Source organism: Microcebus murinus, chromosome 2 (genome assembly GCF_040939455.1).
Source record: "Microcebus murinus isolate Inina chromosome 2, M.murinus_Inina_mat1.0, whole genome shotgun sequence".
Lineage (NCBI taxonomy): Eukaryota > Metazoa > Chordata > Mammalia > Primates > Cheirogaleidae > Microcebus > Microcebus murinus.
In genome coordinates, this window is record NC_134105.1 from 122,588,470 (window position 1) to 122,608,851 (window position 20,382).

Here is a 20,382-nt window from a genome sequence, read left to right on the forward strand (position 1 = left end):
GCCAGGCCATGCTACTGGCCCACAGAACAGCTGCTATATTTAGAGGAAGCCACTTACACCTATTACTGTTTTATAGGAACTCTGGGTTTTAGCTTTTAAGTGAAAATGGCTAATTATCATGGAACGGGTAAACAGAAGCATCTCTACAATTCTACATTCGTTTGGGATATTACTATGCTTCATTGTCATTGGTTACTCCACTGGTATGCAAAGAGGTCCATGAACCCTCTAGAATTGCATATAAAACTGTACATGTGTGCATATGCATTTTTCTGAAGCAGGGTTCCATAAAATTCATCTAATTTACAAGCAAATTCAAGATCCCTAAAAGGTTAACCCATTGGTCTATTTAGTACAGATCTTAAGGAATATTGTTGCTACTTCCTTGTGCAATGCTATATATCCCCAGACTACTAGGTCCAGTTACATTAAAGCACTGGTTTTCACTCTTTTAACATCTGATTATTTAATTTATAACTAGTGAAAGAACAGAATGTGACTTAGAGAAATTTGTAAATAACAAAGGTGCCACGTCTAAGGAGACAATGGACATACCATTTCATTCTCTTTCAAGGAAGAGACACTTAGAAAGGATACAGAATAATAGCTTTGAGTAGTATTTTCTCTTTCCTAAAACCCAATACAAATGAAGTGAAGGGGCCTCACAGTTAAGACCGGATGGGTCTGAGCAAGGGGCTTGTTTTAGCATCTTGGCTTAGCCACTCGTTTCAAGACTGACCTGTAAGCTACTGTCCCTCAGAGCCTCCCTGACCAGGTCACGCTCACGTCCATCCCCCAACCTGCTCAGCTCAGTGTGCGACGGAGTGGAGAGTAGTGGGTAACTTCTTAATTTATGAGGAATTAAGGGAGTATTAGATCAGGACATTGCCTCCTGTATGGGAATTCTGGCATCCGCATGGACCGGATCCACAATAGATTCAAATTTACTGGTTTCCGTGGTGCTGAGCTATATCTAGAAGTGGCCAGGGAGCTCTGAGTCAAACATAGAAAGACACAGCTTGAAATTAGGCGGCTGATATGGCTTGCGGACAAAGGCTATTTCTCTGATAAAAGGAAAGGTAAAAAAGGCAAGTACAGGAAGGCAAGAGAAGGAAGTGCTGGGAGCCTGGCTTCATAGCTTCTCAGTTCCAGAGAACGCCGGACCCAGACTCTCGGTCACACGGGAGACTACCAGTTTCCCCAGGAGCAGGCCTTTGACAGGTGCTGGGCAACGGAAAGTAAATTGATTGATTAGAGAGTTTGCCCTAAATGTACAGATAGCACCGCCCGCCCTGCTCCCAAGATGCAGATGTCTAAGCCAACGAGTAGGTCCAGGGCTCAGAGACACTTCTCCCTTAGAAGATGTTGTCCTGAGTGTCCTTGGACAATTAGCCATGGGCAATGTGCTTTAAAAAGCAGTGAGCAATCTCAGGAGGTTGTCAAACCCATCACGCGGCCTCTTAAAATGGTTTCGGCTGGACACCCTGCCTAGAATTAAGGATTGACCAAAAAGGGAGTCCTCTTCCACATTTGATAGCAAGTTACCACAGAACGTGTGAAAAACAACGCAGTAACAACTCCAGGAGTTCAAGCGGAGCCTCACTTCCCTAACGGTGGCCCTAGCCGCCATGTGCACGGCGCCTTTTCCTTCTCAAGTTGCCTTGCAGCCATTATGGCCTTACGGGGCCGTCGTCCGGTACTGTGTGGGTCACACGCCAACCACAGATAAAGCTTTTCTCCACAGAATGGTGTATGCTGCCCAACGTCCGAGAAACAGAGACATTTTCAAACACATCATGCTAGAGTTCAGGAATATCCAAAAATTGCCTCTCAAAGCATCCTCACTTCCGGGACCCACCAAGCTCCCCTTGTCTGCATTCCTCCAGAAAGCTGGTTTGGCCATCTACACTGAAAGGAGTTCAGACTTGATGAGGAAAGTTGCCATGGCAACCAACTGCTAAATCTTGACGTTAAGAGGGGTTTCATGCAAGCACAGGCTCCGACTGTTAGCTGTGAATTTTAAAGACCCCACGAGGGTGTTGGATGCCCTCCTAAGCTGGAAGCGTTGCAGTCTCTGCATCTGCTGCGGCAGATGGCGGGGAACACATGAGGCGCCGACTCTGTGCTGCTGTACATAGGAATCCAACGGAGAGACGGCGGGTCATGGCACGGAGCAGTGCCCGGCCAGGACAGAGTGTGCCCTGCAGGAGGCACGGGGGCGGCGGCCTGCCAGAGAGAAGAGCCCTCAGAGGTGGTCCGTGCAGGTCTCTAGACAGCCAGCTTGATTTGTGCTTGGTGCCTGAGGGCAAACGCCTCGAGGGACTTTGTACGATGCCTTTGGTCATTCCCCGTTCTACAGCTGAGGGCCAAGGCACAAATCTCCTCCAAGGATTAAAGACCTTGAAACTAGGGCCCCTCAGACACGACTGGGCTCATTGCACGTTCCTCATCAGGTAAATGCAGGCCGAGCCTAAAAGCCTGGAGTCACCTCTACACTTCAGGGGGTGGCTGGCTTTTACTAAACAGAATTGGGTGTGCTCCATCTAAAAAGGAAAGTCTCTGTGAGACACCTGGACTCCGCAGTATCTAACCGCCTGGTCTCTCTCCCCTGTGGAGACATCAGGCAAATGGCAGGTCCAGGGTCCAACAGCCCCCACGACTCTGGGAGGAAAGACGGAGGACAGGTGCCAAAAGTATATCCTGAAGGAAGGGGCTGAAATAGAGTCACAGGGTGAGTCTGGGATGAGTGGGCAGTCCAGGTGGCAGGAGCTAAATGAGGCCTGAGCTACCCTGCCAAAGCAGGTTCAAAGCCCAGGGAAGGTTAGAGAGAGGCAGTGGTTCAGAGGCAGGCAAAGGGGAAGAGGGCTGGATTGAGTCGGGACGTGGGTCTGATGCCCCTCAACAGGTTCACACATGTCCACACAGTTGGCTCCGGCCTGTGGAAAGACCTGGGACAGAAGGGATCTCAGTGAACATCTCGGATGGAGATTAAAACTTAATTTAGCTTGAAAGCCTGTGCTTTTTGCAGAACCACATAAGCCACGTATCTTGAAAAGGGCAACGAGGGTGTGTGGCCAGGACTGCTGAGGGCCGTGAGATGGAGCGGTTGCACGGACCTCTGCAGCTGCCCGTGTGGCAGAACAAAGGCCAGGAGTGGTGGCGGACAAGGTGCAGAAACCAGGCAGTCTGGTTTCCATCAGAAGACAAAGCAATCACATAATCATACAACCACAGCAACAACCCCTAGAAAGTGCAGGAAAAGTCAACCTCTGGCTGAGTCCAGTGGGCTCTAGGCCACACGGCCTAATGCTCTGCTGTTGGCCCAACTTGACCAGAGACACCTGGGGCTACAAACCTGGGAGGGCCTGGGAGAGAATGTCAGCCTGCCGCTGGCAAAGGCTTCATCAGGGGCTGGGCTCTGCCGCAGCCACTCGCAAGCACGACGGTCCTCGGCCTTGCAGCCGTTCCCTTCCTGAAGCTGGAGCAATGGGGTGGGCTTGCGCAGGGATCAGGAGGGCGAGTTCTGAGTCGGGCAGCCTGGGTGTGAGTCCGGCTGGGCCATTAACGAGGCAAGTGACCTTGGGCAAATTTGTCAGCATCTCTGTAAGACGGGTATCAATGCAGTGTGGTCTTCACAGTGTTACTATGACGCTTCAATTACATAATTTAAAGTTCCGTGCTTGGCACATAGTGAGCTCTCAATAAATACTACTCATCCTTATTTTTACTGAAAACCATTTTCCACACATTTCCCCCTGGCTTCCCCTGGCTTGCCCTGCCTGGAAGGGCACTGTGGAGCTGGAACACAGGATGCTTTCTGAAGCCGTCAGCGGGCGAACCTAACCCACGTGCGGCGTCTTGAGTTTGCACACCACCAAATGCTAGCACACAGCCTGTCTAGGTCCAGCACTGTTACAAGAGGGTCACAGAGTTCAGGAAGGTTGGAAAAGGCAGATCAACCCTGGAGTTCAAGTCTACCATTTCTCAGGTACATCCAAATCCAAATCAGGAAATCGGGACCCTTGATGATTAGAAGAACATTTGCTAGTGCTTACTATATTCCAGGTGCTGGGCTGGGAGCTCTAGGCACATTGCACCCCCAGGTAGCGCGTTGCTAGAACACAGTGGAGAGGGAGGCTGGAGCGGAAAACAGGCAGCAGGGTTCCTCCAGCTCCAGCTCTTCCATGGCTTTCCGGCCCCTCTTTAGACGGTCTATAAATCGGGCCATCAGATGCGAAGAGGGAGCAGAGCAATGCTTGTTCTTTCTCTCTTTGTCTTTCTCTCCTTCCTTAGTGTGTTAGTTTTTCCTATTGCTGCAGTTTAAAAAATTACCACAAACTTAATGGTTTAAAACAGCATAAATTTATCTTACAGTTCTGCAGGCCAGAAGTGTGACACGGGTTTCACTGGGCAGAAAGCGAGGTGTCTGTCGGGCCACGCTTCTCTGTGGAGGCGCCAAGGTGGAATCTATTTCCTTGCCCCTTCCGGCTTCTAGAAGCTGCCCACATTCCTAGGCTCACGCCTTCTTCCCCACACTCACACCTGTGATGGCTGCCCCAGTCCTTCGCGTCCCACCAGCCTGAGCCCCTCGTCTGTCCCCCTCTTCCACTTTAGGAGCCCTTATGATTACATCGGCACATCCGATAATCCCCCAGACCCTCTTCCTATTTGAAAGCCAGCTGTTGGCGACCTCCATTCCACTCACAACCATAACTCTCCCTCGCCAGGGAGCGTGACCCACTCATGGGTTGCAGAGATGGGAATGTGGACATCTTTGGGAGTCCATTATTCTGTCTCCTACACCTGGCGTTCCGGAGCGCTGTGCAGGTGACGGGTGAACTCGAGCTCAGCTTGGAGTGCTCGTAGCAAGGACGCCCAAGGAGGCTCTGCCCACACCAGACGCAGCTCCTTTGCAGCGGCCGAGCATCCGTGCCTGTGCGTTGTTTGTGTGTCTATGCACTTGTGCGGTGTGTGTAAAAGTATACAAGTGCACTTGCACAGCTCCACGCATCCATATGGGCAGACCCCTCAGCGTGGCTGGGAAAGTACGTGTCCCAACACTATGACATTTCCATGGAAGCTAGCTGGAGAACTGCAAAAATAATGTCGCCTTGACTTGAAGCCAGTTCCCACACTCAGCTCTTTGGAGAAAGGCTCTAGGCCGGGGCGTGGGAGGCGACAGTTTCTTGCTGATGAGTGTGTGGGTGACCACATCAGCCCTTGTGCGGAAAGAAGCGGGGGGGGGGGGGCTTTCCAATTCTAGCATTCATGAAAATAAAAGTATTTGCAGCATTGTTTCTCAGCTGTCAGCCAAAATGAAGATGTTGCACCTTAGTCTTGCTGTGGGGTCTGGGCTCTTATTTTCAGTCTTCCTCTGTGGCTTTCCAGTTGGAATCTCATTAGCTGCCACAGACACGGGGGGCGGGGTGCATTAGGAGGGGAGGGGCCTTCCAAAGTCATTTTCAGCAAGGACCAGAAATGAGACACCTGGAAGGGACTGAAGAGCTGTGGGAGAGCACCGCTCTGAGCAGGCAGCTTCTTAGCACGTGGGACAGCAGCGTCCAGTATTGCTTGTTGCTTGCACAGTTTTGAATGGCAAATACGTTGGATCTGATAAATCGGGAGAAATCAAGCAAACTTTTGTAATCCAGCCCTGCTCTGATTTCAGCACAGATAGAATACAGACCCTGCTTCAGGTAGCTGTGGGACTTTGGACAAGTCATGTAACTTCTTGAGGATTTTAAATGCTAATCTTAAGTAAGGAAGCAGTTATCACTAAGACCCCTCGAAGCATAAAACACCAATCCCTTCTTTCCACATGGAATTGGAGGCACTTTCTGTCCTTTAAACCCAAGTAGAAGTATCCAAGGTCCTTTGGAGATAATGCTTCTCTCAGAAGTGAGTTTAACAACTGAGACTGTCCCAAATCCTTCTAATCCAAGCCAGTTGGAGAAGTAGGGTAAAAGAGACTAACTCAGTTGCATGGAGGCCCTCACCTCTGAGATTAGCTCTTTCTAATTTCTCTTGAGCAAACTAGCTTTCAGGCATGGTACACAGCCCATCTGTTTGGTTTGGTGTTTGCCTGACAGCGTGGGAGGAGCAAGCAAGTAAGCAGTCTTAGACATCAGATGTTTAAAATGTTGTACTTTCTCCTCCATACGGGGGCTGAGAATCTCTGTGATAGGCCCACGTAAAACAAATTTAAGACCTAAGAAAATGAACTCTAGATGTTGCAGTTACCTGTTACTCTCACAAACAGATTTAGTAAAGGATTATAACAGAAGTAAGGACTCATCTTCTAATAAGATCCCTCTACCTTGGTGCCTGAAGATGTGCATGTGTGTGCGTGTGCGCCCGTGCGTGTGTGTGTGCGTGTGTGTGTGTGTGTGTGTGCGCGTGTGTGTGTGGTGGGAAGGGGGGCTGCATGTGACATACAAAAATCTTGAGGAGTTAGCCTCTAACTCTGAAGCATTTTGCTTGGGGGTCTTAGATATCACTTTATCTCTTTCCTTTGCTCTGAGACATCATACTGCTTCTCTGGGAAGTGTCTATGGTGCTCAATTTACTGAAAACAGGTCATGGTAGAGACTGCTGCAGATGAACACCTTCTACGGTGAAAGTGCCAAGCAACTTGAACTAAGAGATCTGTCCTTCTGGCTATGTTGGAACTAAAGGAGCAAAGCAAGTGCTCTAAGTCATGCCATACCTGGATTTGGACCCTTACTGAGAGAAGCTCCAGCCCCATTTGATAGTGTAATAGACTCAAAGATGTTCATACTCTTTGACCCAGCAATTTCTCTCTAAGATTTATCTGAATAACTTCAAATGTGCCCTGCATTTATGTATAAAGATGTTCATTTTAATAGTATTCATAAAAATTAAAACTTTAAAGCATCCTAAATGTCAAATAATAGGGGACTGTTTAAATGAGCTATGATATAGACATATAATGGAATAACAAAAGGCCATAAAATTATGTTGTTGAGGATTATTTAATGAGTCTGGAAAACTGTCATGATGGAATGTTAGGTGAAAAAAGCAGGGAAACTCCACTAGACTTGGTATGCTTCAGGAAGCCTCTAAACATCATTCATAAAAAAGAGATCGAAAGGGAGGATATTAAAATTTTAAAAGTGATTTATCCAGGAGCTAGAAATATAGATTATTATCATTTTCTTCTATAAGCTTTTTCAAATTTCCCAAATTTTCTGCAATAAACATGCATTAACTTTATAATCATAAAGTGTCTCGCCCCAGTAGCTAAACATCCACCACGGAGGACGCACAGGCTATGGAGGCCCTCCTAAACCAGTCCTCGACTCGGGCTACACTTAGGGTCAGAAAATGAGCACACGGTGTTGGCCAACAAGCTCAGGTCGCCTGCACGGCCGAGGCTCGAGATGGCGATGGGGTTGGGACGGACGGTCTGAGCTTCAAGGGAGTGGCTGCAAGAGGCACGATCTCGCTGACAGTTACCCGCGGCCCGGCGCTCCCGCCTACCAGTTTCGGGGTCACACTGGTGTTCGCAGGGGTCCAGGAGCCTCCGGGCACAGAGGTCCACGGCCCAGGGCCCGCTGGAGTTCTGCTGGGAGAAGAGAACCACCTGGGCAGGGTTCAGCCAGTCGCTGGCATCCAGCTGACTCCCCTCCAGCAAGATGAAGCGACTCCCTGCAGGGAGAGAGGAAGGATGCCTGTGTGTGCACAGCACACGTGCACGGGGCACTGAGCACGGAGGGAATCCCGCCTGAGGATCAGTCCCAACCCAAGACCATTGCTCCCACCAGTCCTCCCTGGCATTAGCCCCAAAGTGAGAGATCAGCCGAAGGCTTGGCCATCACCTGAACTGCCGAAAAAGACATCACGCCCCAGCCACACCTTCCCCCATCCCGTCTCCCCAGGGTGTTCTTAAGGGACTCAGGGACAGAGTGGCTCTGTGGTGGTCTGGCATGGCACGGCTGCATCAGACCCCGCCACAAGCACTGGCACTCATCCAAGGAACAGCCCCGCCCGCCCGCCTGTCTTCATGTGCGGTAAGAATGGCAGCCCTCTAGGCTGCAGGAGCAGCACCGCCTGTTTCCACTCTGACAGCGACCGGGAAAACAGACATTAACAAGTCAATTAGGTGCTCTGGGCTTACATGATTCAGGGACTCTCAGACCTATTTCACTCCCTCACTATATTGGGGTCCCCCTGGATGAAAGTAAATTATTACTTCTGAGTTCTAGGCTTACAGCAAGTTACTGCAATTAGGAATTTCTCACCCAGGCACACCAAACCGAAGCATGGCTAATCCTTAAACACCTCTACTACTCCACGTAGCTTTTCTCTTCCCAAAGGCTAAAAGAATCTTGGTGTTCACCTACCTGTAGCCAGTATGCTCTGCATTTCTCTACAAAGACAGGGGTTTATTTAAAAATAAACAAGGATGAGAGTGAGCACAGAGAAGAGGAGGTGATCTCTTCAACTTATTTTTAGCCTGCTTTCTGAGTTCATCTGTGGGCAATCCAATCTTGCCTTAACCCTTGCTTATTTGAATTTAGTTTTCCCCCAACTATAGTAACAGGCAACAGTGACTACTGGCTTTCTAATCTTTGCCCAACCTGAATACCTTCCTTTCTAGGGGAGACGGTGGCATCCCCGGAAGAAGGGACTCACCATCAGCGATCAGGTGCTCAGGGACGTGCAGGGTGATCTTGACAACAAGAGGGCAGCTGACATGAGAGGAGCACACGAGGCCGATCACACAGCTAGTGATGCTGATCAGGGTCAAGGTGGTCTTATTCACAGGACTTCGGGGAGAACCCACTGGAAGCAAGACACAAACAAGACACATACATGGTGGTAAAAATCTTGGCATCGAGAGTCCACCTTGGCCTTTTGTTGCCCAACCTGGCATACAGGGGAGGCAGTTGGCACATTTAACCCACGGTGGGAAACGTCTCTGGCTGTGTGACCTCAGTGACCTTCATCCTCATGGACACCATGTCATCAGTTGGAGTCAGAGAGGATTTGGCCAACTGATGGTCTTCAGGGTCAACAATGGTGTGTTGATCACTGTCACTCTTCCCGGGCCAGGTTCACAGGAGAAACCACAGCAGGAGGCATCCTCTCTCTCTCCTCTCCTCACCCAGCCCCCGCTCTTCCAAGGAGGTGGGAACGCCCTAGCCGCACGCCGTGGGGCTTCCCTCGGCTGTGCACAGGGGCGCGCCCACAGCGCCCACTGTGCTCCCAGCGGAGCTGCCGCCCTGCAGGGACTCCCTGAGCTGGAGGCTCCCCGCTCCAGTGCGAGGCCCTGCCGAGCACCCGAGCACCTGCTCTGCGGGGCCTGGGACGAGGGGACAGTCCGTCACGCCGGAACCGCTCCAAGCCCCGCAACTGCCGGAGGAAATGATCCTCGCTGGGAAAGGGAAGCAGTCCCAGGAAAGTGGAGACAGGGACCAGGAGGGAAGGGTTGGCTTGTGTGCCTGTTTGGGGGGTTGGGGTGTTTTTTGTTTGGCTATTCAGGTTTTGTTTGTTGTTATGTGGGGAAGAGTTTAAAATGATAGTTAGCAGAAGGACCTTATGCTTATGGAGGCAGAACAGATGCTACGAAAGCAAGGCGACCAAGTGTGCGGGCTCTCTGTTAGCATTTATCACTGATAATACTAAAAGCTGTAAAGCACTGTGCTAAGTGCTTTACATACATTGTTTTATTTTTAATAGTTGTTTGTTTCCAATAAACCCATGAGTCGATCTAGTAACTACCCACTTTACAGATAAGGAAAATAAGTTCCTGAGGTGAAGCTCATTGTGACAGTTAACACGTATGAGGCGGTGACCACGTCAGGCACCGGTGCTCAGGGCACTGCACGGCTCACATCATAGAACGACGGCGCCAGCCTTAGAAGGCAGGGACCTAGAGCAACAGGGGGACAGAGAGGCTGTAGGGCAGGTCTAGGGCCAAGCGGCCACTAAGGAATGGAGCTGGGACCAGAACGCAGGTGCAGTCGGGCTACGGCCCGCAGGAACCACACCCTATTCAGCCTTTGCGCCCAGTGGAGCCTTTGGAACTCCTGTTTTCATTCCAGAATGAGCTTTGGGTTCATGGCTGCACCCCTCCTTTAAGGGAGCAGGGTCCTACGGGGGTGTGTGTTGGCATTAGCTGGGAGAGAGAGACTGGAGGACAGAAGGTAGCCTCGGAGTCCCCCTCTGTGCTGCCGGGGAATATTCTGTGCCTGTCACCACCCTTTCATAGTGGAGTCTCTCCCACACGCACGGACCTCCGGCCCTGCCCAGGCCTCGGCAGCAAATCCACCACCAGAACATCCCGGCCCTGCCCAGGCCTCGGCAGCAAATCCACCACCGGAACATCCCTGGCCCTGCCCAGGCCTCAGCAGCAAATCCACCACCGGAACATCCCCGGCCCTGCCCAGGCCTCGGCAGCAAATCCACCACCGGAACATCCCGCAGGCAGTCAGAAGCAGCATATCTGAAACTGGACTGGCCACCTGCTCTCAAGCCCTGCTCCCCTCCTCCTTCCATGGCCCTGAGAGTGGCACTGCCACCTACTTGGTTTCTCAAGTCAGAGGACTCCACCATGCCTGACTCTTCCTTCTTGTTCACAAGCCACACAGCCCCTGCACCAACCCCCCACTGATGCTGTTACATTTTTTCATTTTGCATCCAAAGTTTCTCTGGCCTCCATTGTCTCCATCCATACCTAACCCCTGTCATCTCACACCTGGACTGCAGCAGCAGCCATCCACCCGTCTCCCTGCCTCAGCCTCGCCCACTGTCTCCTGCCCTGCACGCTGCCCCAGAGGGTCCCTTCACGAGGCAGAGTAGACAAGGACAACTCTCTTTAAAAGCTTTAATGACTCCAGCTAGGCATCAGGTCCAAGTCCCTTGCAGTCAAGGCCATGTCCTTTCTGGCTTCTGCTGATCTTCCAGCCTTATTTCCTACGCAACCCACAAGCTCGCACCCTAAGCTTTATTCTAGTAAACCTTTTACTGCTCCCTGACTAGACCATCATCGTTTGTCTCAGTGACTTTGCACATATTATTTCCTCCTCCACAGAAGGCCATTTTGTCACCTTGTCAGCCTGGTACACACCTACTCTTCACATCTCAGCTCAGACAACATCTCCCTGTAAACACGTCCCTGAAACCTTCAAGAATAGATTCTCACTATTCTTTGGTGTTCTTCTAGCCCTCTGTGCACCCTGCTGTTACAGCTCTTATCACATGTCGTCACTCTTTAGGGGCAATTGCCGCCCGTGTGATTGCAATAACTTGCTGCCGATATTCCTGTCTCTGTGGTCTTTCTGCATCACTAACCCATAACCCAGCATCTCTGACTGGCTTCAGAACCTGCGTGGTTCCCTCCCACCCACAGAAGCAAGGGCAGACTCAGACGTGCAGCCTGTGTGTGTCCCTTGCTAGCTGGCCCATTCTCTAGCTGTACCCTATCATCTGTGGGTGCTTACGTACTTATATTCTGGATGTCAGTTGCCATGTTCAACCACTTTTACTTCCTTGAAAACACCATGTTCTTTTATGCATTCAAGGCTTTTCATGTGCTATTTCCCTTTACTAGACATCTAGTAGATGCCTAGACATCTCCTCTTTCAAGAAATCCTACACTTTATATATAACCCATTTCTAATTCTTTTCTTTTTTTATGCTTCCTATTGCTGTCAGGTAGAATGATCTGGCCTCTCTTCTGAGTACTCATTTTATTTATATTATTAAATTAAGCCTTATCACCGTGCCATGTTTACATGTTTCTACCAACTTATCACAGAGCCTTACCCGTAGCAGGGGGGTATAAAATGTTTTTGCTGGTCTGATGGACATATCCAGTCCAATTTAACAAACACAAGCATCTACTATAATGCAAAATCCTACACTAGGCACTTTGGAAAAATAAATTAGGCAGGCCCCATCCCTAAGAAGCTTCCAGTTTGGTTAATAGCAATAAACAGTTGATGTCTTAGGAAAGCTTGGTATTTAAAAGAAACAGTTTTATGCTGTAAAGAAACTCATTCTAATTCCTTACCATGGATTTTCTTAAACAAGACTTTATGAAAGCAGGACACACCCTGCTTTGATAAGGCCTAGGCTGGCCTGCGTTGAGTACCTGCTGTCTATAAACATGCAAAGAGTATCAAAGGAGACGGGGAGAGAGACCCTAATCCACATCTCACTTCAAGAAAACTGGGGCATCAGACATCAGAATGCCCAGAGCCCCACTGATCTCTTGGGAAAAATGGTGGAAAGAACTCGTATTATACTGAAAGCAGTGAAGGCTGTAGAAACTAGAATATACAACCAAAAGGGCTTCTTCCAGTTTCTAGGAAGAACACACTGGTGTGAAGGGAGCTCCAGTGGGGCAGGAGACAGCCAAAAGGCCTGTGTCTTCGGGGGAGCATTGGTTGACTCTTGGTTGAAGGAAATGCTACTGAATGTAGTATAAGGTGATGCCACTCAGATGTCCCACACTATATTTTAAGGGACTCTGTCCAGAATTCTTCTAGACAGGCGCTGTAGAAACCTGAGGCTGCACCACAGAGAGTTCTAGCAGCAACAATAGCAGGAATTTCACAGTGCTTTAGCAGCCACCTAAAAAGGCACATTTTAATATAATTTAATCCTGATTTAGCCCTGTGCGTGAGCTATTGTTAACTCTCTTAATGTGTGAAAGAACTAGGCTCAGAGAATTTGTTTTCCTGATCCAATATAACATAGCAAGTAACTGGTGAAGCCAGTCAGTGCGTAAACCCAGAACTTCCTCTGCGATGATGGTGACAGCAGCAGAATCACGGGTAGTGGCAGCTGCAGGTGCCACGGCCACACCTGAAGCCACTGGACAGGAGTGGAGAGGCCCAGACAGTAGCTGTGCAGAAGGGCAGCTCTGCCATGCTGGGGAGGATGGACTAGCTACCCAAACCTGCGGGGGGGGGGGGGACGTGGAGGCTTAGGGTCCTGCAGCTCTGCCAGGCAGGGGTGTAGAGGTCAAAGGCAATCACACATATTGTCGGGCCGTAGACCATCCCCAAACTACCTGCTCCCACGCTTGCCTAGCTCAATCCCAAAGCCCATGTGGCTGAGAAGGCAAGGGGTACATATGCTATCCATTTTTTTCACATGACACACTTCATCAACTTTATTTCCTTTGTCTAAACAGCAAAATATGACTCTTGAGGCTTCCAGAAGGAATTGAGAATCTTCTGACCAAGAAATAGCCTTTCAAACAACTCGGAACCTTGTTTGAGAGTGCCATTATCTGGGAGAGATGATTCTCTGAAGATTTCCACTCTAGGTTCTTCTTTCTTCCTTAGGAGGAAGCTCCAGGTATGGTCCAAGAATTCGTCCTGCAGAAACTGGCTTTGATCCACAGAGCCTCCAACCCCAGCCTCCCCTGTCCCCAGACCCATCACTCCCTCCTGCCCCACCATCCTTCCTACCTCTGCTGCGCCTCCGGCTCCTTGAGGGGTCTGTGTAAAAGGTCAGCTGGGGGTCATTTTCTGCCTCTGTGCTAGAGTCCCCTTCAGGGTTCAGGAAGGCGGAACCAGCTGTAGTGGGAAGGAGCACGGCCAAGACAGCATTTTCAGTGTTGTCCTCATAACACCAAAGCATTGGGCAAGCCCAACAGAAAACTCGATAAAAATGAGAGCAAGTAGACTGGCAGTCTGGGAGAAGTAGCCAAAGGGACTGGGTTCCCCTCACACACAATTTGTTTGGAAAGTAGACCCTTATGACAGCAATCACTGGAGCCCGGCCCACTTGGCCACCTCCCGCTGACCAGGGCCATTTCTCACACCTACCCACCCAAGGAGACCCCTGTGGAGGGTGGCTGGAAAAGGAAGAAAGAGAAATTTCCTCCATTACAGGCTATGATTCTGTTAAGATGAGGTTTAAATTATGTTTTAAGAGGTGCAGGATATTACATTTTTATGAATTTGGGGGGGTTCTAGAATTAATATATATATATATATATATATATATATATATATATATATTTAATGCAAAAAGAAGAGAATAAAGAAAATACATAGATACGTGGGAAGGGAACAACCTCATGTCCTTTGAATCCCTTAAAACTGAGAAAAACTCTGTTAATATTTGTTATATACACTCCCTGTCTTTTTCTGATACAGACACAGGTAAAGGATTTTTAATCCCCCCTTAAAATGACATTATGCTGTACCTTCTATTTTATAACCTCATTTTTTCCCATTTAATAGATGGGTGGGCAAGTTTCCATATCACCAAATATAGATCTGCATTATCACTTCAAATGGCCGTACAGTGAGCCTCTGGACAGCAGACAGAGGTGCCAGATAGTCAACCAACTCCCTGTAGATGGACATTTAAGCTGTTTCCAATTTTTCGTTTGTTTAAACAATGTTATGATGAACAGCCTTTTACACACTTCTTTGCACACTTGTCCAATTATTTCCTAAGGATAAATTCTTGTTGGTGAAATTACTTGGTCATAAGGTTTGCACATTTAAATTTTTGGTAAGTAGCAGTTAACTGGGCTGCAGGAAGACTATGCCAGAGCATAGCCCTCTAGCCATGCATAAGGAGTATTAATGGCCCCGTCTCTGCCGATTAAGAAATCCACCTGCAAGCCCTCCATCAGACAAGCATACCTCTTGCTTTGTTGTTGATCCGCTTCCTCTGACTACTGGAGGTGTGAGACAGCAGGGTGGCCTGCTGGTGGTTGGAGTCCACTGGGCTAGTGGCAATAATGTTATCTTTATACTTGTTCATCAGCGACAGCTTGGCATTGTCACTGCCTGTATAAGGAAAAGTCAAGGCAAAGACTTTAAGAGAAAAAAAAAACAGAGAAAGTAAGAGCAAGAAAATCAGCATGAACCCAATAGATGAGGCTTCACAGAATTGAAATAAGGAACCTGCAAAGTGAGAGACTGGCAGGAAGAAACTGAAATACTCCTCTTTGATTTCTAGGGGACTGTAAAGTTATGGGAGAAGCAGTGAAGTCAGGGATTCAGTGAAGTCACTGGATTTACAACCGAAAATCCAGTTCAATTAATTATGTATTGATAAGGTCACCACTTGTAACCCGTTGGCTAAATACAGACTGCAGATTTATTTCTTCTGGTCAGCACGGGGTTTTAAAAGAAGTGGAATCTGAGTGCATTCAGGCAGAACATGCCCTCTCTTTTTCATCGCAGTCAACACCATTCCCTATTGTCTGACCCCAGCTTCACAATTTGTGTTGTCTGTCTGCCACCTAAAGGCATTTGGAGTTGGTAACCTCTGAGTACCAAATATCTCCCCTATTCTCAAGGAGTTCCAGACTTTAAATCTTAGTAGGAATTGGCTATTCATACTCTCTTCCAGATAACTAGCAGAATGGAAACCTCTGTGTGATCCCATTCTTTCAAGCCCCATGGAAAATCCATCTACCTTAAGCAACGTCCAGCATCATACATGTCTTCTTTAAAGAAAATTGGGCAGTTCTTTGAAGAATCGCTGTCAAGGATTCATCTAAGGGGATTTGCTTATTCATAGAGGTTTGAAAGAGAGACAGGTGGGCTACTGTAAAAGAATAGTCCTCTCTCTGCATTTTTAACCCTGGTCTTGTTCAGCAAGATTAGGTCAAGTCTCTTCCAGCCAGTGTCTCCACAGATACACAGTGTTCTGAGATCTGATACCTTGGTTGCAATCCTTCATTTTTTCTTTAAAGAAGCACATCTCTTGTAGAGACCACAGAAATATAGGCAAGATAACACAACTAAAATACCCCAGGCCCAACTCTCAGAAGTCATAGAAAAAACCAGATACCACTGTCCCCTCCACTTCATGTGAGAATCAAATTGCCAAAGCAAATACACGATATACAGATAAGTTGTACAGTTGTGCACATGTTGATTTTTCTTGCTATCTGCTTATTTCCCAGAGTGTTGCTCTTCATACACCAAAAAAGCTCCTCTGTTGGATGTAAACATATCTCTGCACCCAATGTGTGCTAGAAGTGGAAAGGGATCCAATTCACACTATTCTTCTGATGCTCGAGATCAGAAGCACCTCCCACTGTCCCAGGAAACAAGTTGTCCTTACTCGCCAAGAGGGCTCTGGTGCATCCCACTGTGCAGGACAATCGGCTGTTCCTACCCACGCCCCCGCTCCGAGACAGAGGGCTGGGCTGCCACCCCGCCCCTCACCCTCTGCCATCCCACCTGGAGTGAGGTCCATCCCTGCCTTCTCGTTGCAGCCCTGCAGGGAGTCGAGGGTGCGGGTGACCTGGCTGGCGAAGTCCTCCCCTCCGTTCATGCACTCCCGCTGCAGGTGGTGGCGCAGGTCGGTGATGTCGTACTCATAGCCGTCCAGGATGGGCGTCTCCCTGATGCTCAGGGTGCCGCTGGAGTTGTGGCCCTGCACACGGGCGTTGCGCAGGCTCTCCCGCCCGTGCCCGCCGATCAGCACGGAGGGGATGTAGTGAATCTCATTGGCTGCCTCGGCGCTGGCACTTTTCTGGGGCTGGGGGACGCGGCGGCGCTTGCACCAGCGCCGGCGAGTGTACAGGATCATCACCAGGCACAAGATGGACAGCAGCAGAGCGATCATGCCGCCCTGGGAAGAGAGGACCACGGGTGCTGTGGGCACACGGGCAGGCCCTGTGCTACCACCAGCCATCACTCACTCATGCATTCGGGCGTGCTGAGCACTTACAGCGACAGCATTCAGCAGCAAAGGGACAGGCTGCAGATCGCTGTGATCGGTGTTCAAGGTGAGAGGGAAAGGGAACTGGGACGACCAGTGCATCATTTCAAGTGATCCAATTGCTTCTGGCTTAGCAAACAGTTTAGAGAAATAAGTCTTTGTGATCGATTGTAAGTAAGAGTGAGTGAGTGTGTGTGTGTGAGAGAGAGAGAGAGAGAAGGAGAGAGAGAGAGAGAGGGAGGAAGGGAGGGAAGAAGGGAGGGAGGGAGGGAGATAGCAACTACAGAAATGGGGGGAGAGTTTATGTGTTAAGGGAAATCTGCTACACATAAAGCTGCTTTCAGGCCGTTTTTTTTAGCTTTGCAGGGTGGTATCTGGTTTCCTCTTGTCTCACATCTAAAAATCAATCACAGGTAGATTCTAACACTAGCTCCACCAGTTATTATACATTTTAAGCCTCAGATTCCTCCTCTGTATAATGGAGAAGACACCACTTAACCCCCCAGGGTGGTTGTAAGAATTAGGTTAGCTAACTATGTAAAGTGCCTAGGATAATACATCACACATAATTAAGGCTGTTCTCAGCATAACCTTAAACATTTCCATCCGAGTAACTGGCCCAGCAGGGAAAGCCATTGACAAATCCAAAGAGAAATTTAAATCCATCTGGAATTTCAACCAAGTATGGGCAGGAATCTCACCATTTGAACACGACTTTGGGCCACAGCTGTGCCCTAATCACACAGTCCCGAGTGAGGCTCCCTGTTCCTGCCAACACTCAGGGGAAGGGAGCGAGGCCAAGTCCTGGAGTCAGGCTGGCGGAGGGCTTGCCTTCTGAATCTTCTGGTGCTCCAAGGCCCCACCTCGGCGGCCGCTCCCTACAAACCAGGACGCTACTCAGTCGCTGTGAGAGGCGAGGATGTAGGGCTCGGGCAGACTGAGTGCCTTGCCTGGACACCGCCTGGGGCAGTGCTTGGCGGGAGGGCCTCGCAAGCCCGTTACTGCACAGCACTCCGAGCACGTAAATCTTCCCGAGCACAGTCTGCATGCACCCCTTTATTTTGGTCAATATCCCTCCAAACCTATTCCATTAGGCCAGGGCGTGCCAAATGGTTCTGCTCTCAACCTTGGGCTTCGATCATGCCACCCTATCATACAGGCTAGGGATGAAAATCCCCTATAATTCCAAGGGGTCACCCACACAAGGCTAGGCCATCAGGAGTATTCCTCTAAACACGTAAAAGTCTCGTAATAATTATGTTTTGGATTCATAAAGTTCATCTCCCCGTAAATTTTATTATTTATCCTCCCCCTGCTACCATCACTGTGAGCAAAGGAACACACACACACACACACACACACACACACACACACACACACACTGCCACTTTCACTCAGGCAGCACGAGGAAACAGAGGCATGAAACGACAGAGTCAGCTGCCCAGTGTGGCTTGTTGGGTACACTGACCTCCTGGTTTCAAAGTTTTCTTTTATCTACAGAACCCCTTCTCCTGGTGCAATCTCTCATGCAAGTACAGAGAAAGAGTAAACATGTTTAGGTTATATTGTGGGTGGGAGTCCAAAGCCAAATATTTATTCTAGGTCATCAGTAACTGCCACCTCCCCTGGTGGCAGTCCATCCTGGTGGCCATGCTGGTGGCCCCGGAAATGCACACAGAGCGCCCGGGACCCCGAGGACCACTGCCTAGAAGACACAACATCTCAGTGGCGCATAGCCCAGCCTGCACCAATTACTGACACTTGATTGTTTGTGTCCAGCCGGCGGTTTCTCAGCAGACCCTGCATCCCAGAGTCAGACCCACTATCCTTTCCTTCACCCCAAATTGAAACTGCAACAATAGGTAATTAAGCCACACAGAAGGAGTAACTTCCTGACTGAGAGAAGTTGTCAGACATTGAATTAGGCTAGTGAAAACGGGAGGTCATTTTATTCCCTAAAGAGCTGTAAGAGTAGCATAAGCATCAATCTCTGAGGAATCGCTTAACAACACCCTTTCCTGCTCACATGGGGGTTTCTAGGGGCTTCTTCCACCGCTCTTTTCTAATTCTCCTTTCAGATGATCACAACAGGGTTATGGTAAGATCCAGGTCACAGGTTCTTTCTCCACATTATGCAGCAATAAAACAAGATGAGCTGTTCTTTACCAGGCTTTGACCATGTATCAGACATTTGTCTAAAATGGTCCTAGCTGAGTATCTAGGCTCCTCACAAGATAAAGAGAATTTTAGACAAACTTACCAAAATGGCACCATAAGAAGAAGAGTGGAGGGTCCAGGACTAGAGCTAGTTAGTCCTGCACTGTCTAGATCTGTAGTTTCTCTAAGCCTTAGTTTCTTCATCAGAATAGAAAGGTGCTGAAGCTAGAGATATTCGGTGGGTCCCTAAGATGAAAGAGAGCACAAATTTCTCTGCTGAAATTCAGCTAAATTGAGGACCTTATGGTGTCAACCTCAGCTCTCCACTAATCCGCAATAAGCTTCAGCCGGCAGGTAAAATTCAGCACAGGCACATGGAAAGGTTAAAATGGTCTGCACTTTTAACTCGAAGAGGTAGGGTCAGTTGTTTCCCCATTTTACATCTGAGGCACAGAAGTTAAATTACTTGCCCAAGGTCACACAGCAAACAAGTGAGCAGGGAGGACTGGAAGGGGACTGCGAAGACTCTCATTTCGGAGCCTGCATCTTCACTACCGGGCGCCCATCTCCCTGGTGAGCTTTGCTCACTGGAGACATCTGCCCCTCGCGTCTGCCTCGCGGACCATAGGAGGGCAGGGCAGGGGCGTGCGGGGCCCTACACAGGCCTATCCCCACTTCTCAAAGAAAAAATGTACTATGCAAAGTGCGTATCTCACTGACCACGGGTTGAAAGAGGAACTATCATAAACAAAAGATCTTTTACCAAACACCAACTAAGTACCCAAACTCAAGATTAGTTGGTAGTAAAAAGATGACACTCACGTTTCAAGTTCTCTGTGTTAAAAGAAGACTGTGTATATCACACATCACTATGTGTCTGGAAGACACCATAAGGTCCTCAATTTAGCTGAATTTCAGCAGAGAAATTTGTGCTCTCTTTCATCTTAGGGACCCACCAAATATCTCTAGCTTCAGCACCTTTCTATTCTGATGAAGAAACTAAGGCTTAGAGAAACTACAGATCTAGACAGTGCAGGACTAACTAGCTCTAGTCCTGGACACTCCACTCTTCTTCTTATGGTGCCATTTTGGTAAGTTTGTCTAAAATTCTCTTTATCTTGTGAGGAGCCTAGATACTCAACTAGGACTATTTTATGTTTAATTTTCCAAAAAACATACCTTATAAGGAGCTAAAACACAAGTTTTTGTTTGACTAAGCCAGTGTTTTTGGCTTCTCTAACATTGCTTTGGTGAAGCATTTCCTCTGCTTAGAGCAGGGGTCCTCAAACTTTGTAAGCAGGGGGCCAGCTCACTGTCCCTCAGACCGTTGGGGGCCGTTGGAGAGTGCGGCGCACATTCCACACATGCGCACTGTGGGCCCGGGACGAGTCGGCTGCTAAGCAGGACAGGCAGCGGTGGCAAAAAAACCCGGTGGGCAGGATAAATGTCCTCAGTGGGCTGCATGTGGCCCGTGGGCCGTAGTTTAAGGACCCCTGGCTTAGAGTCAGTGACGCTCAGCAACCTCAGCTCTCTACTAATCCGCAATAAGCT

The 20,382-nt window shown here is 48.9% G+C and overlaps 1 protein-coding gene across 2 annotated transcripts in view; it reads right to left on the reverse strand.

The window, feature by feature from the left end:
• ASTN1 (astrotactin 1) overlaps positions 1-20,382 on the reverse strand; it is a 315,886-nt gene that overhangs the window by 159,026 nt on the left and 136,478 nt on the right. For both annotated transcript variants that reach the window (XM_012765031.3, XM_012765030.3), the window contains exons 3-7: positions 16,191-16,584; positions 14,637-14,783; positions 13,446-13,553; positions 8,656-8,805; positions 7,501-7,668 (exon numbers count right to left, since the gene is read on the reverse strand). In XM_012765031.3, coding sequence (XP_012620485.2) covers positions 7,501-7,668; positions 8,656-8,805; positions 13,446-13,553; positions 14,637-14,783; positions 16,191-16,584 — 967 coding nt within the window. The remainder of the gene's footprint in view (positions 1-7,500; positions 7,669-8,655; positions 8,806-13,445; positions 13,554-14,636; positions 14,784-16,190; positions 16,585-20,382) is intronic.